Below are 15,720 nucleotides of genomic sequence, written 5' to 3' on the forward strand. Positions count from 1 at the left end.
AGGCTTCAGGCAAAACTGAGACATGTCTCATAGAAAGTGATGTGTAAGAAACCTTGGCTGTCGTCTGACCTCACTATGTGCCATGATCCACATGCACCCATATACACACATGTGAAAATAAATAAATTTTAAATATTTCCCAATAAGCCAGGCTTGGTAGTACATGCCTGTAACCCTAGCACTAAGGTGATAGACCTAAGAGGATTCAGAGTTCAAGGTCATGGCATATTTGAAGCCAATGTGAGCTAGAGCTACATGAGACTGTCTTAGGAGAAAAGTGGATCTATATACTATATACTATTTCCATTTATTTATTCATTTATGATAAAGAGAGACAATGAGCTCTGGGGTATTTTGCAACTGCAAACAAACTCAAGGCTTCATGTGGGTACTGGGGAATTGAACCCAGACCATTAGCCTCTGTAAGTGAACACCTGTAACCACTGAAACATCTCTCCAGCCCCAAAATGATTTTTGGGAGTCCTGGTATATTTAACATTTAAACAATTAAAGCATGGTTTCTTGGTCTCAGCATTGTTGATATTTTGGGACTGGGGTGTTGAGCCAGTATAGTTGTAAATACAACAAAAACAAAAATCAGTCATTGAGACTCCTGACAATAATTATAACTGGGACAGTCTGGGATGATTATTCTAAAGAACTTAGAACTTGAGCCTCGCATAGTGCCACGCACCTTTAATTCAGCATTCGGGTTGCTTGGGTAGGAGGATTGCTATGAGTTTGAGGCCAGACCGAGCTAGCGTGAGCCCTTTCCTTGAAAAACAAAAAAGAAAAAGAATTTAGATATCAGTGTGTACTCCAAGAAAATAATGCTTCTTTGGAGTGATATCAGGTGTATATTTTGGGAAAGTAGTGTTAATTAATAGAGGGTAAAGAATCGTAATGGTACGTGGGAAAGATATGAAATACCAGTGATTTTAAAATAACTTAGTAAAAAAAAATAAGTTGAGGGCTAGAAAGATGGCTCAGCAGTTAAGGCTCTTGCCTGTAAAGCCCAAGACCCAGGATCAGTTCCCCAGTACCCATGTAATCATCTAAAGCCAGATGCACAAAGTGTTGCTGGAGTCCGTTTACAGTGGCTGAAGGACCTGTTAAGCCCATTCATAATCTCTCCCACCTTCTAGCCCCCCAATCTCGCTGCTTGCAAATAAAATTTTTAAAAATTACTTGAGGAGCCATTGTACTTATCTTATACTTTGGTCAAGTTTATTTAACTTGTAAAGTGAATGTATATATGGAGATTTGCCATACAAATTTGATAAATGTCTAGAAAATAGCTATGTTCAGTAAATTATAAGCATTTATAGGAAAAATAAGTTGCAGAATAAAAAGGAGTTCTGTTTTTTGATTAGTTAGTAGTAATTAAGGCATGGAGCTTGGGAAAGAAGATAGCTAGATTACTGATGTGGACATTTTCTTCATACAAATTATATAAAGCCATAAAACAGTGTATTTTATGTACAGGGGCTGGAGAGATGGCTCAAAGGTTGAAGTACTTGCCTGCAAAGTCTAGTGACCTGGGTTCAATTCCGCAGTACCCATGTAAAGCCAGATGCACATGCATCTGGAATTTGTAGCAGGTGGAGGCCGTGGCACACCCATAGTCTCTGTGTCTCCTGTCTCTGCTTACAAATATTTAATAGATGAATGAATACATTGATTGACATTTTGACCTGAACATTTGTGAAGTGCTGTGGGAGTTGATGTGAGGCTATTTCAGTGGTGTCTTGAGGTGCTGTGAGGGTACCAAAGTTCATGCTATTTCAAAATTTGCTCTTGGTTGGAAATGACATTCCTAGTTTGATTTCTGTTAAGGCTGAAAGACCCCATTGCAGCAGTTTGGGAGTTAAGGCATGATCATCTTTTATTCATATGTACAACCTGTTACCATTTAGTGAAGCTTGAAATAAAGAAGTTTCTGTGGCTCTACCAATTCTATGTCAAAGATCTCTAAATATCATAGTTGCTTATATTGTTGTTTGTTTTGGTTCTTGAGAATGTTCTGGTTGTATTCTTTCTTTTCTTTAGGAGGCAGAAGATGGCATTATTGCTTACGATGACTGTGGGGTGAAACTGACTATTGTTTTTCAAGCCAAGGATGTGGAAGGGTCTGCTGCTCCTCAAATAGGAGATAAGGCAAGATAACTTCACTTACTTGAGGGTGGGTTAAGGTTGTCATCTTAATCAAAAATCCCCCAAATCAGCCAGGCATGGTGGTACATACCTTTAATCCCAGCACTTGAGTGGCAGAGGTAGGAGGATTGCCATGAATTCAAGGCCACCCTGAGTCTTCATAGTGAATTCTTTGAGGTCAGCATGAGCTACAGTGAGACCCTACCTCAAAAAAATTAATAAACATATACACACACACAGACACATGTATATGTCTGTCTGTGTGTATGTATATATATAAAATCTCCATCCCCCAAATCCTACAGGGTACCAAGCATAGTAGCATATGCCTTTAGTCCAAGCACTCCAGGGGCTGAGGTAGGTTTGCTGTGAGTCAAGACTGGGAATACAGAGTGAGTTCCAGATGAGACTGAGCTACAGTGAGACACTACCTCAAAGGAAAAAGCAACAACTACAAAAAACTTACAGGATGGCTTCTTTGAATTTTACCCAAGATTGAACTTTTTGTACTTAAAGGATTAATTATATATGACTTTCCTATTTCAAAGTTGCTATCAGTTAAAACATGCTGTAGCAAACTTGTTAAAATTTGAAAAATCTGTAAGTATTAAACATCTTCGGAACCATGTAAGGTAGTGAACACCTGGAATCACAACACTGCGGCTAAGTGTCCTAATCTATTAGTTTAGATAAAATTCTGAATATTCATATATAGGTGTGGTTCTTTATGCCTGTAATCCTAGCACTTGAGAAGTGATGTTAGGGGAACTACTGAGTTTGTGGTCAGCCTGGGCTAAAGTGAGATCCTGCCTTGAAAAAAATATAAATACATACGTGGAGAATATTCCATAATACTAAGGAGATGGAGAGGAATCTTGCTTGTAAAGCCTAATGGCCTGAGTTCCATTCCCAGTACTCATGTAAAGCCAGATGCACATTTTCTTATTTTTCTTCAATTTTTATTACCATTTTCCATGATTATAAGAAATATCCCATGGTAATACCCACCCCCCAGTTTCCCCTTTGAAATTCCATTCTCCATCATATCCCCTCCCCATCTCTTATCAGTCTTTTATTTTGATGTCATGATCTTCCTCTTATCATGGTCTTGTGTAGGTAATGTCCAGCACTGTGAGGTCATGGATATCCAGGCTGAAATTTTTGTTTTGTTTTGTTTTTCGAGGTGGGTCAGACACTATGAGGTCATGGAGATCCAGGCCATTTTATGTCTGGAGGGAGCACATTGTAAGGAGTCCTACCCTTCCTTTGGCTCTTACATTCTTTCCACCACCTCTTCTGCATTCGACCCTGAGCTTTGTAAGGTGTGATCAAGATGTTACTCAGTACTCCAGTCACTTCTTTTCAACACTGTGATACCTTCTGAGTCATCCCAAGGTCACTGCCCAGATGCACATTTTCGAAATAGGGTCTTACTGTATCCCAGTTTGACATGGAATTCACTCTATTCTCTGAGTGGCCTCAAACTCACAGCAATCCTCCTACCCCTGCCTCCCAAGTGCTGGGATTAAAGGTGTGCGCCACCACACCCAGCTATAATAAATTTTTTTTGAGAATTATTTTTTAAATTTTTTTGTTATTATTTGAGAGCAACAGACAGAGAGAGAATGGGTATGCCAGGGCCTCCAGCCTCTGCACATGAACTCCAGATGCGTGCGTCCCCTTGTGCATCTGGCTAACGTAGGTCCTGGGCAATTGAGCCTTGAACCGGGGTCCTTAGGCTTCACAGGCAAGCACTTAACCCACTAAGCTATCTCTCCAGCCCTAATAAATTTTTTTAAAAGGTATGTGGAGGTGGCTTTGAGATGGAAATTGGGGTAAGGAAATTTTGAAGCCTTTACCCCAAAGTTATGTAATGTACTGTAAAAGACTTTTGTATTGGTCTATAGTCTTTTGTTCTTGCTAAGCCCTAACACTGTAGTGTTTTTATTGTTTCAGGGCCATGATCTGTACTGGGGCTCCTATCCCGTACCGCAAATCATCTTGTGTTTTCCTTTTATTTCTGTAGCACAGTTGCAGGCATCTGTCTGCTAACTCACCATTTTTGTTTCTGCAAAACATGCATATTTCATACTCAGTCTCTGGCACTAGGCCAGGGTTTTGAGCCCTGAGACTTAACAATAATACGACTACTCCAAGATAAGGTATAATAAGCTCTGAATCACCAAAAATCAAGGTCCAGGTTTTGGAAGAGATTTCGCTGGGCCCACAGTGGCATGAAAATAAACTGATTCTCAGTCTCTGATGCCAGTTCTGTGAGCCTCAGTTTCCCGTATCAGTTCAGCCATTAAAGTGCTTGCTTGCAAAGCCTGTCAGCCTGGGTTCAGTTGCCCAATAGCCACATAAAACCACATGCACAAAGTGGCATGTATGTCTAGAGTTTGTTTGCAGTGGCACTAAGCCCTGGAGTACCCATCTCCCCTCTCTCTTCCTGTCTGCTTGCCAGTAAATAGATGAAATATTAAAAAAGAAAGCTAAAATATCATGCCAAAGATTTTACATTGCTTTTCATTATTATTTCATATTTTGTGGGCCTGGTTTTCACATAGCTCCCCTTTAGGAAAGTTAAGACTACACAGAGTACACACTGAAGGGAAAAACATAATAATTTGTGAAAAATAGTGTGAAGATGGGAGGTGGCTCATTCTTCCCTGCATACCTCTGGAGGCTGAGGTTGAAGGATCCCCTTGAACACAAGGTCAGCCTGAGCTATAGAGTGAGGCATAGTACTATGCTAAAAATCTGTTCCATCAAAGTGATCACAAAAGATCTGGATTAGAAAACATTGTCTGGAGTTAAGTCTCCTTTTTGTTGTCATGGCATTTGGTATGGGTGTGATGCTGTTATTAATGATCATCCTTGTTTTTTACAGGTTGAATTTAGTATTAGTGACAAACAGAGGCCTGGACAGCAAATTGCAACTTGTGTGCGACTTTTAGGTCGTAATTCTAACTCCAAAAGGCTCTTGGGTTATGTGGCCACTCTGAAAGATAATTTTGGATTTATTGAAACAGCCAATCATGATAAGGAAATCTTTTTCCATTATAGGTAAGGAATGCCTTTTGAGTAGTTACAGCTCAGTATCTTTTTTTTTTTTTCTTCCTTTTTACTTTTTTTTTTTTAAAGTTACTTGAGCCGGGCGTTGTGGCGCACGCCTTTAATCCCAGAACTCGGGAGGCAGAGGTAGGAGGATCGCCGTGAGTTCAAGGCCACCCTGAGACTACAGAGTTAATTCCAGGTTAGCCTGGACCAGAGTGAGACCCTACCTCGAAAAACCAAAAAAAATAAAAAATAAAAAAAAATAAAGTTACTTGAGTGTGACAGAGAGAGATATAGAACACAAAGCGAGAAAGAGACACAGAGAGAGAGAGAGAGAGAATGGGCGCTCCAGGGCTTCCAGCCACTGCTAAAGAACTCCAGACGCGTGCGACCCCTTGTGCATCTGGCTAACATGGGTCCTAGGGAATTGAGCTTCGAACCGGGTTCCTTAGGCTTCACAGACAAGCGCTTAACCACTAAGCCATCTCTCCAGCCCCAGCTCACTATCTTCAGCGTCAGAGTCAAAACACATTTTGTATTGGTTGCTACTTTTGGGTTCATAATAGATTTTGAAACCCAGTGTTGATAATTGGTAAAATTGTAACAAGATCTGTACAGAAGTTAATCCTGCATCTTTATGTAGAGACCATCTGATCCAAAAGAAATAGAAAGTCTTGTACATGCTTTCTGTGAACATTAAAATACAAGAATTTATTTCCTTTAAAAATTTTTAAATGTCTTTGCAAGCAGAGAAGAGATAGAAGAGGGACAGAAAATGGGTGCCCCTGTAAACAGACACCATTTAGTCCATCTGGCTTTATGTTGGTTCTTGGAAATCACATGAGTCATTTAGGCTCTTCAGGCAAGTGTCTTAACCACCCAGCCATTTCTCCCACCCAGTACTAGCATTTCTGCTTCAATAAAAGAATACTGATTTTTTTTTTGTTTTACATGTTGCTACTGGAGGAACGTGCACTTGATATACATGGTATGGCATAGTGGTTAAGAACCAGGACTAGGGAAGATGCTTACCTAAAAAGCCTAATGGCCCAACTTTAGTTGCCCAGTACCCATGTAAAGCCAGTTGCACAGTGGTGCATGCTGTTGGAGTTTGTTCATTTGCAGTGGTTGGAGGCCTTGGTACCCATTCTGTGTGTGTGTGTGTTCGTCCATCCTCGCTCTTTGCTTGCAAATAATAATTTGTATGTATATATGAACCAGGGTCTGGAGAGATGTCTTAGGAGTTAAGACACTTGCCTACAAAGCCAAAGAACTCAGATCCATTTTCCCAGGACCCATGTAAGCGAAATGCACAAGATGGCACATGCATCTGGAGTTCATTTGCAGCTTCTAGAGGCCCTGTGCGCCCATTCTCTTATCTGCCTCCCTCTCATAAATACATAAGTAGTAGATATGTCATGAATGTTGGGAAGGAATTGAGGCTTCTTGGGACCATTGATGTTTGTGTTGATGCCTTAGTTAAATGTTAACTTTCTGGGCTGGAGAGTTAATGGCAGCAGTTAAGGCACTTGTCTGCAATGCCTAACGACCCAGGTTTGATTCCCCAGTATCCATGTAAAGTCAGATGCACAAGGTAGCTTGTGCGTCATTTACAGTGGCTAGAGAACCAGGTGCACCCATTCTTTGTCTCTCTTCTCTCTATCTGCTTGCAAATAAATTAAAAATATATTTTTAATGTTACTTCCTTTCCCTTTAGTGAGTTCTCTGGTGATGTCGATAGCTTGGAACTGGGGGACATGGTTGAATACAGCTTGTCCAAAGGCAAAGGCAATAAAGTCAGTGCTGAAAAAGTAAACAAAACTCACTCAGGTAATGACTTCTGTTTATTCAGCCTATGCTTTGATTGGAAGACAAAGAATAGGGTGGGAGAGGAAGATAAGGCCAGGTTTACTATAGGATTCTTGCTGCTTGTTAGAAATGCAAGTTTTCTCACCCCAACTTACTAAAATTCTGGGCCTGGAAGTTGGTTTTAATAAGTTCTTCCAGTAGTACACTGAAGTGTGTGAGGCATTGATACAGATACATGAGATATATAGACCATTGTGGAAAATAATGGGTCAAAATGTGGAAAACAAGGCGTAGTTTAACTGTAGCTATTTAGAATCTCTGGCTTTGTTTGGTTTGGTGTTTTGTGGGGCTTGTTTTGTTCTTTGCTTGTTTTTTGAGGTAGAGTTTCACTCTAGCTCAGGCTGACCTGGAATTCACTATGTAGTCTCAGGGTGGCCTTGAACTCATGGTGATCCTACTGCCTCTGCCTCCCGAGTGCTGGGATTAGGTGTGTGCCACCACACCCAGCTGTTGTGTTTTGGAATCCTATCCCATTCTCCTTGCCCAAGTGCTGGGGATTGAACCCAGGGCCTCATGCTAAACAAGTGCTCTGTGTTTTATGTGTAACCCCAGGACCTTTCATTTTTATAAGACCTGCAGTTTTAGCTTTCATCCAAATTCTTAAGGTAACACTTTCTCTTGATGATACCTAGAGAGATGACAGGTATGACTATTTGCTGTGACTCCATAAATATCTTATGTATATGATTTTTTTAGGCACTAAAGATCCAATTGTGAAGAAATAGGTCCCTGTCTTCATTGAGCTTATTTTTTGGTGGAAAATATAAGTAGACAACAGAGAAGCAAGGCAATATGGGCTCTTTGTTTAGAATAATAGTTACACATGCTATAAAATAAATGTATAAGTACTGGCTCTGATCACTTGGGAACTTCTAGCCATGGGTTTTTCCCTTGGCTGAGCTAGACCTGGTCTGGCTCAGCTTGGGACCAGCTGGATGGGGCTCTGCCCAGGCCCAAGACCAGCCAGGATAGCCCCCTAGCCTTTACTCTCCACATGGGTTCTTTATTCCTTCCAGCTCCCCACATGGGAGGAGCTCCTTGAATTTTCTTTTCTCTTTGTTTCCATGCTTTTTTCCAGGCCTTCACGTGGGATCTTTCGTCATGCGGGTGCCTTTCGTTGGCTCTGTACCTCCCTCAATAAACACAATAATTTAAATAAATATATAAGTACTGATGGTTTTTATTTTAAAGACCAGGAAATGTCTCTGTCAAACTGCTATTTGATCCCCAGGAAAAGCTGACAGAGCAAGACATGTTTAAGATATGAATACTTGTTCATCCTAAGCCCATTGAGGTTATTGAGTAAAATCTTGCATCTTTGATGACTTTTTTAGAACTATTTAAGTTCAATTCTTCTAGAAGTAGAATTTGGCTTTAAGTCCCATGTTCCATTTCAAGAATAAGTCCACACTGGGCGTGGTGGTGCATGCCTTTAATTCCAGCAGAGATGGGAGGATCACTGGGTGTTTGAGGTCAGCCTGGCGTATAAAGTGAGACTCTTACCTCAAAAAAAATAAATAAGGCCGGGCGTGGTGGTGCACGCCTTTAATCCCAGCACTCAGGAGGCAGAGGTAGGAGGATCGCCGTGAGTTCGAGGCCACCCTGAGACTACATAGTGAATTCCAGTTCAGCCTGAGCCAGAGTGAGACCCTACCTAGAAAAACCAAAAAATAAAATAAAATAAAATAAATAATAGATATATCAGATAGCCAACCCATGTTATGTTCACATTTATGCTATTTTTGCCCTCTGTCTGTCTCCCTCCTCTCTCTCCCCTTACATTGGATAATTTAAATTGTTGAAGTCTGTCTGTCTGTGTGTTTGTATTGTAGTGAATGGCATTACCGAGGAAGCTGATCCCACCATCTACTCTGGTAAAGTCATTCGCCCCTTAAGGGGTGTTGATCCAACACAGATTGAGTACCAAGGAATGATTGAGATCGTGGAGGAGGGTAAGCACATCCTTGATGCATTGTGCCTTCTGATGCACACTGGAAAGTTTTTAAAATATAATAGGTTTATTGCATTTGTTCTCAGATTTCTTTAAAAAGCTGAAGAAGGTATTCCCCCTTCCCATGTTTGATCTTTTTGTTGTTGTTGTTGTTTTGTTTTTATTTATTTGAGAGCGACAGAGAAAGAGGCAGAGAGAGAATGGGCGCACCAGGGCCTCCAGCCACTGCAAATGAACTCCAGATGTATGCGCCCCTTTGTTTACCTGGCTACCATGGGTCCTGGGGAAACGAACCTCGAACTGAGGTCCTTAGGCTTCACAGGCAAGCGCTTAACCGCTAAGCCATCTCTCTAGCCCTTTGATTTCTGTTTTAGTGCTCTTTGAAAATGAGCTCAACTTGTAAACTAATGATTATGTTGCACACATGCTGTATGAGCAGTTAACTTGGATTTCATTGAGAAAGTACTGGGGAATTAAACCTAGGCTGTTAAGTTTTGCAAGCAAGTGCCTTTAACTGAGCCATTTCTCTAGCCCTTTTTTCACCATAATATATTTAATGTCTTTCCTGTTTAGAAAAAGCCTTGATCTAGGAACAAGAAGCATATGGTTTAGGGGAGCCTAAATCAGAACAAAAAACTTGGGCTGTCAAGTTTATTGCATTGTTTTGCCTATGCCTTCATAATTTAGTGTGTAATTCAGTATGAGCCAAAAATATTTTTGGATGGTTGATATATGTTATGCATGTGGAGAGAAGGCTTATGGATAAATTAGCAACCTGTGCTTAAAAATTAGCTGTGATTCTAAGTTTTAAGTTCATAAATACTGTTTACGTGTTCATTAGTGTCAGGCATGGTGGTACACGCCTTTAATCCCAGCACTCAGGAGGCAGAGGTAAGAGGTAAGAGGATCACTGTGAGTCCTAGGCCAGACTGGGACTGCACAGTGAGTCCAGGACAGCTTGGGCTAGAATGAGACCATCTCTCAGGGGTGAGGATGGGTAGTGTTCATTAGTTAATAAGTTACTAGTGAGCTGTCAAGTTCATTTTTGTTAAGCTTGAGAGTAAAACTTTTCAGGATAAAAAAGTATTTTTAAGGGGACATAACACATTTTAGTGCCTGGATGTATTTAAGGCCATCAAAGAGCTTTATAAAATACAATTTTATAAACTTTTTTCCTCTTTCCTTACAGGGGATATGAAAGGTGAGGTGTATCCATTCGGCATAGTTGGGATGGCCAACAAAGGGGATTGCCTGCAGAAAGGGGAGAGTGTCAAGTTCCAATTGTGTGTCCTGGGCCAAAATGCACAAACTATGGCCTACAATATCACACCCCTTCGTAGGGCCACTGTGGAGTGTGTGAAAGATCAGGTAAGTGCTGCATTTCAGAACCTAAATTTGACCCTTTCTCATTTTTTTGTTTTGTTTTTTGTTGTGGTGGTGGTGGTTTTAACTTTATTTATTTATTTATTGGAGAGAGAGAAAGAGGGGGAGAGAGAATGGGCATGCCAAGGCCTCCAGCCATTGCAAACAAACTATAGACGCGTGGGTCCTGGGGAACCTAACTGAGGTCGTTTTGCTTTGCAGGCAAACACCTTAACCACTAACCATCTCTCCAGCGCGGTTTTTTTTGTTTTGTTTTTTTGTTTGTTTGTTTGTTTGTTTTTCCTCCAAGGTTGAGTTTCACTCTAGCCCAGGCTGAACTGGAATTCACTATTTAGTCTCACGGTGACCCCATACTCACAGCGCTTCTCCTACCTCTGCCTCCTGAGTGCTGGGATTAAAAGTGTGCACCAACATTCCCAGCTTCTAAATTTGATCCTTGAATGTGTTGGTATGCAAAGCCTTTGTACTTTTTCTTTCTTTTTTTTTGGCTTTCCAAGGTAGGGTCTCACTCTAGCTGACCTAGAATTCACTGTGTAGTCTTAGGGTGGCTTCAAACTCACAGTGATCCTCCTATATCTGCCTCCCAAGTGCTGGGATTAAAGGCATGCACCACCACACCTGAGTGACACCTTTATATTTTGTTTTGTTTTGTTTTTCAAGGTAGGGTCTCACTGTAGCCCATGCTGACCTGGAATTTACTATGTAGTCTCAGGGTGGTCTCAAACTCATGGTGATCCTCCTACCTCTGCCTACCAAGTGCTGGGATTAAGGGCGTGTCCTACCACGTCCAGCCTCCTTTATATTATTTTTATTTATTTATTTATTTGAGGGAGAGGTTAGAGAGAGAGAATGAGCATGTCATGCCAGGGAATCTAGCCATTGCACATGAACTCCAGATGCATGCACCACCTTGTACATCTGCCTTATGTGGGTGTTGGGGAATCAAACTTGGGTCCTTTGGCTTTGCATACAAGAGCCTTAACCACTATGCCGTCTCTCCAGCCCCCTTGACACTTTCCAGCCAAAGAGAAAGTCAACCACGTTTGGTTTTTATTTTGACTTTTTTCCCTTTTAAGGTAGCTTATAAAAATAGGAAGAGCCGGGCATGGTGGTGCATGCCTTTAATCCTGACACTGGAGCAGCAGAGGTAGGAGGATCACCATGAGTTCAAGGCCATCCTAAGACTACGTAGTGAATTCCAGGTCAGCCTGAGCTAGAGTGAGACCCTGCCTCCAAAGAGGGAGAGAGGCATTGGGGGAGAAAATAACTATGTTCGCAACCAGAAAATAAACATCTTTTTAAATAACTAATGTTACACAGTGGAGTTCATTGAGAGTGAGATTTCTAGGTTAAAGGACTGCACAGGCTTTTTCTACTTTTGCTTTTGGAGACTACTCACAGAAACTGTGTTTAGGAATGTTGATAAATAAATTCAATCCTGGTGTGGTGTCACTCACATTTAATTAGCACTCAGGAAGCTGAGGTAGGAAGATCATCATGAGTTGGAGGCCAGCCTGACCCTGCTTCAGAAAAACAATTAATTAGCTGGGTGTTGTAGCATGGGTCTTTTAGTCCCATCACTTGGGAGTCAAAGGTAGAAGAGGTAGAATGCTCTTAGTTTGAGGCCACCCTGAGACTACATAGTGAATTCCAGGTCAGCTAGAGCAAGACCTGGGGGTGGGGGAGAATGGGTGGGGGAGGGTAGGAAGCAAAGCAAAAAATAAATTCATTTACTAATTAATTAAGCCCCAGGTATACAAAACTAATCCTGGTTACTGAGATCTCAGAGAAAAATTACCTGTGAGTTTTCAAAACCGTTTTTAACATTTTGTATGGCTGTTTCCTATTCTCTTCTAGAAAGGATCAATGTGATTTATTTATTAAAGAAATGGCTCCCTGATGATTTGCTTAACTTCAAATATTTAGACTGGTGATGTAGCTCAAGTGTTAGGAGTACTTGCGTACCATGTGTAAAGCCCTGGGATTCCATCTCTAGCACACCAAAAACAAAAACACTTGATGCAGACTTTATGTACAGAGTGACATTTGTTTAAGTTTGCTTATATATAGTGAATAGTAGTGGTTTCAAGGGTGTGTCTTCCCGTACAAATTCTGTCACATAAATAGCTGAATTGGATCATTTGTATTAATACCCTGTTTTGTAGATCCCTCTTCGGGTTATAGTGAAGTGTTTGTTCTTTTGTGTAGATGTCCCCCATTTTAAGGTTTCAGTATTTTTTCTTTTTCAGTTTGGCTTCATTAACTATGAAGTAGGAGATAGCAAGAAACTCTTTTTCCATGTGAAAGAAGTTCAGGATGGCATTGAGCTACAGGCAGGAGACGAGGTAGAGTTCTCAGTGATTCTTAATCAGCGCACCGGCAAATGCAGTGCCTGCAATGTTTGGCGAGTCTGGTAAGATTTTTTTTTTTTATGTGGTTACATTAGTAATGACCCCAAATTTTCTCTTCTCACTTTGTGTAGTCTCTCCTTTGTTAGATTGTTTCACTTTTTCATGTCAGGCCTTTTCCCTCTCTTGCCAGTTTTGGTAATTGCTTAATACTTTGCACCTTTACCTCCAGCTAGTTTTTTTTTTTGGGGGGGGGGGGATCTTGGTAGAGTCTCACTCTACCCCAGACTGACCTGGAATTCACTATGTAGTTGCAGGGCAGTCTCGAACTCACAGCAATCCTTCTACCTCTGCCTCCCAAGTGCTGGGATTAAAGGCATGCGCCACCACACCCAGCTATTTGTTTGCTTTTCAAGACAAAGGTCACTGTGTAGCTCTGGCTGCCCTTAAAGGTGCTGAGATCTTCCTCCCTCCTGGGTCCTGGGATTGCTGACCCTCACTGAAATGAGTTGTCCAGTTCCTTCATTGTTGAAACCTTGGGTTGAGAAAAATAATACATAAACTTGTTTGTCTTGTCTTGCTATCTGTCTTGGATGAGGCAAGCAAAAGTCCCCCTCATTAAAAATGAGTCATTTGGGTAGGATACATACCACGCACTTGCTTTCTTCCACTAACTGTTTTTTCACTTTAAACATTACAGTGAGGGCCCCAAAGCTGTTGCAGCTCCTCGACCTGATAGGTTGGTGAATCGTTTAAAGAACATCACCCTGGATGATGCCAGTGCTCCTCGCCTAATGGTTCTTCGTCAGCCAAGGGGACCAGATAACTCAATGGTATGATTCTATTAAGAGGCTTAAGGCAGGCAACTGAAGTCCTCCTATTCAATCTTAGGGAACTTAATGAAGCAAGGAGTTTGTTTCAGTATTGCTTTATAACTCTGTTGAACTCTACACATTGGTTCAACCCTAACATAACAGTTGCTTTTAGTTAAAAATCAAAACACGTTTCTTGGGAGCTTACTCTTAGGAAAGACTTGGTAGTGGACTCAACAATAAATACTTTTTTTTGAGGTAGGGTCACACGCTAGCCCAGAGTAACCTTGAACTCACAGTGATCCTCCTACCTCTGCCACCTAAATGCTAGGATTAAAGGCATGTGCCACCACACCCAGCTTCCAATAATTAATACTTAAAAAAAACAATAGGTGCTGGAGACATGGCTTAGTGGTCAAGGCATTTGACCAAGGTTCAATTCCCCAGTACCCACTTAAACTAGATGTACAAGGTGGCACATGCAAGTGGAGTTGGTTTGCAGTGGTTAAAGGCTATTTGAGACAGAGAAAGAGGCAGGCAGAGAGTGAGTATGGGCATGCCAGGATCTCCTGCTACTACAAGACCCCAAATGTGTTCATCACTTTGTGCATCTGGCTTTACATGGGTACTGAGAATGGAACCCAGGCTGTCAGGCTTTACAAGCAAGAACCTTTAACTGCTGAACCATCTCTCCAGTCCCCAAACATTACTTTTTCACATTATTTTAGAATTTTGTGTGTACTGATTGTCATGGACTCAAGTCATTAACTGAAATTATATTTCTTCACAGGGATTTGGTGCAGAAAGAAAGATCCGTCAAGCTGGTGTCATTGACTAACCACATCCACAAAGCACATCATTAATCCACTATGATCAAGTTGGGGGGATTCTGGTGAAGGGTTCTGAATATCTCCCTCTTCATCCCTCCCAAAATCTGGAATACTTATTCTATTGAGCTATTACACCAGTTTTAACACCTTCCTCGTGTTATGTTTAAAAAAATAAATAAATTTAAGAAACCATTTTAAAATTATGCACAGTTGCAGCCTGGAAAACTTAAAGGTGGCGCCTTATAGTATCAATTTTAGGAGCTTCATTTGGTGCATTTAACGCAACTGGTAATTGCAAAATCCACTTCGCCTATGTAAGTGAAAAATACAGACTGTTATCTTGTTGGCCCTATGAAATTCTGCACTTGCTATTTAGAACATACTCTACCTTCATTAGCTGGCAAGATGTTCTGCCTTAGCACTCATTTGCATTCTTTTCCTTTTTTTTTTCCCCTCCTGTTTTCTCCTGTTCATTATGCTTTAATTCTGAGGACCATATGAGGGTAGAATGTATTACCTTTTAAAAATTGCAAAAATTTATATAGCAAACCATTTTCTTAAGTTGATGGCCAAATGTTAAAATGTTATTTTTCATATCATTTATAATCTTGTCACAATTCACTTAACGAAGTTTGATTAGATTTCAATGAAATTATCTTCCAGAGTAGGTTTTTTTTTTCTTTCTGGGATGGGGGGGAGGATAAATAAATACTACAATTAATAAGTATGTATGGTGCAGAATTTCATGCAAATGAAGTGTGCCAGCAGTGTGATAATTTAAGCATATTAAAAAAAAAGGACGAATGCACAAACTTGCTGCTGCTTAGATCACTGCAGCTTGGAGGACCCAGTTTCTTTTACTGATAAAAACAAAATGAAAAAAATAAAAAAAAGTTGTGCCTGAAATGAATCCTGTTTTTTTTATGAATAGCCCCCTGGTTCTAGTGTGCTGTTTATGTACAGGCACTTGGTCCTTGGTGTAGCTTCTGTTTAAGTTTATATCACGGGCGTGGATTGGCCACATTTCATGGCCCTCATCTCGAATTGGCATCTTACAGGGTCCCTGGCCAGTGGACTGAAAGCTCTAAGATTACAAGGGTCTGCTCAGGGGTTGTGGGGGAGGGCACTTTTATCTTCCCCGTTGTCATTTGAGGTTTTGATCTCTGGGTAAAGAGGCGTTTATCTTTGTAAACACAAAACATTTTTGCTTTCTCCAGTTTTCTGTTAATGGCGAAAGAATGGAAGCGAATAAAGTTTTACTGAATTTTGAGACACTAGCACCTAGCGCTTTCATTATTACAACCTCCCGAGCGAGC

The 15,720-nt window shown here is 40.9% G+C and overlaps 1 protein-coding gene across 2 annotated transcripts in view; it reads left to right on the top strand.

The window, feature by feature from the left end:
* The window catches only part of Csde1 (cold shock domain containing E1), a 52,182-nt gene extending 36,501 nt beyond the window's left edge, over positions 1–15,681 (top strand). For both annotated transcript variants that reach the window (XM_004667538.2, XM_004667540.3), the window contains 8 exons: positions 2,050–2,157; positions 5,045–5,220; positions 6,929–7,041; positions 8,913–9,032; positions 10,221–10,399; positions 12,664–12,827; positions 13,463–13,595; positions 14,365–15,681. In XM_004667538.2, the coding sequence (XP_004667595.1) occupies positions 2,050–2,157; positions 5,045–5,220; positions 6,929–7,041; positions 8,913–9,032; positions 10,221–10,399; positions 12,664–12,827; positions 13,463–13,595; positions 14,365–14,412 (1,041 nt within the window). In that variant the 3' untranslated portion in view covers positions 14,413–15,681. The remainder of the gene's footprint in view (positions 1–2,049; positions 2,158–5,044; positions 5,221–6,928; positions 7,042–8,912; positions 9,033–10,220; positions 10,400–12,663; positions 12,828–13,462; positions 13,596–14,364) is intronic.
* Positions 15,682–15,720: the final 39 nt, after the last annotated feature.

This window comes from Jaculus jaculus, chromosome 19 (genome assembly GCF_020740685.1).
Source record: "Jaculus jaculus isolate mJacJac1 chromosome 19, mJacJac1.mat.Y.cur, whole genome shotgun sequence".
Lineage (NCBI taxonomy): Eukaryota > Metazoa > Chordata > Mammalia > Rodentia > Dipodidae > Jaculus > Jaculus jaculus.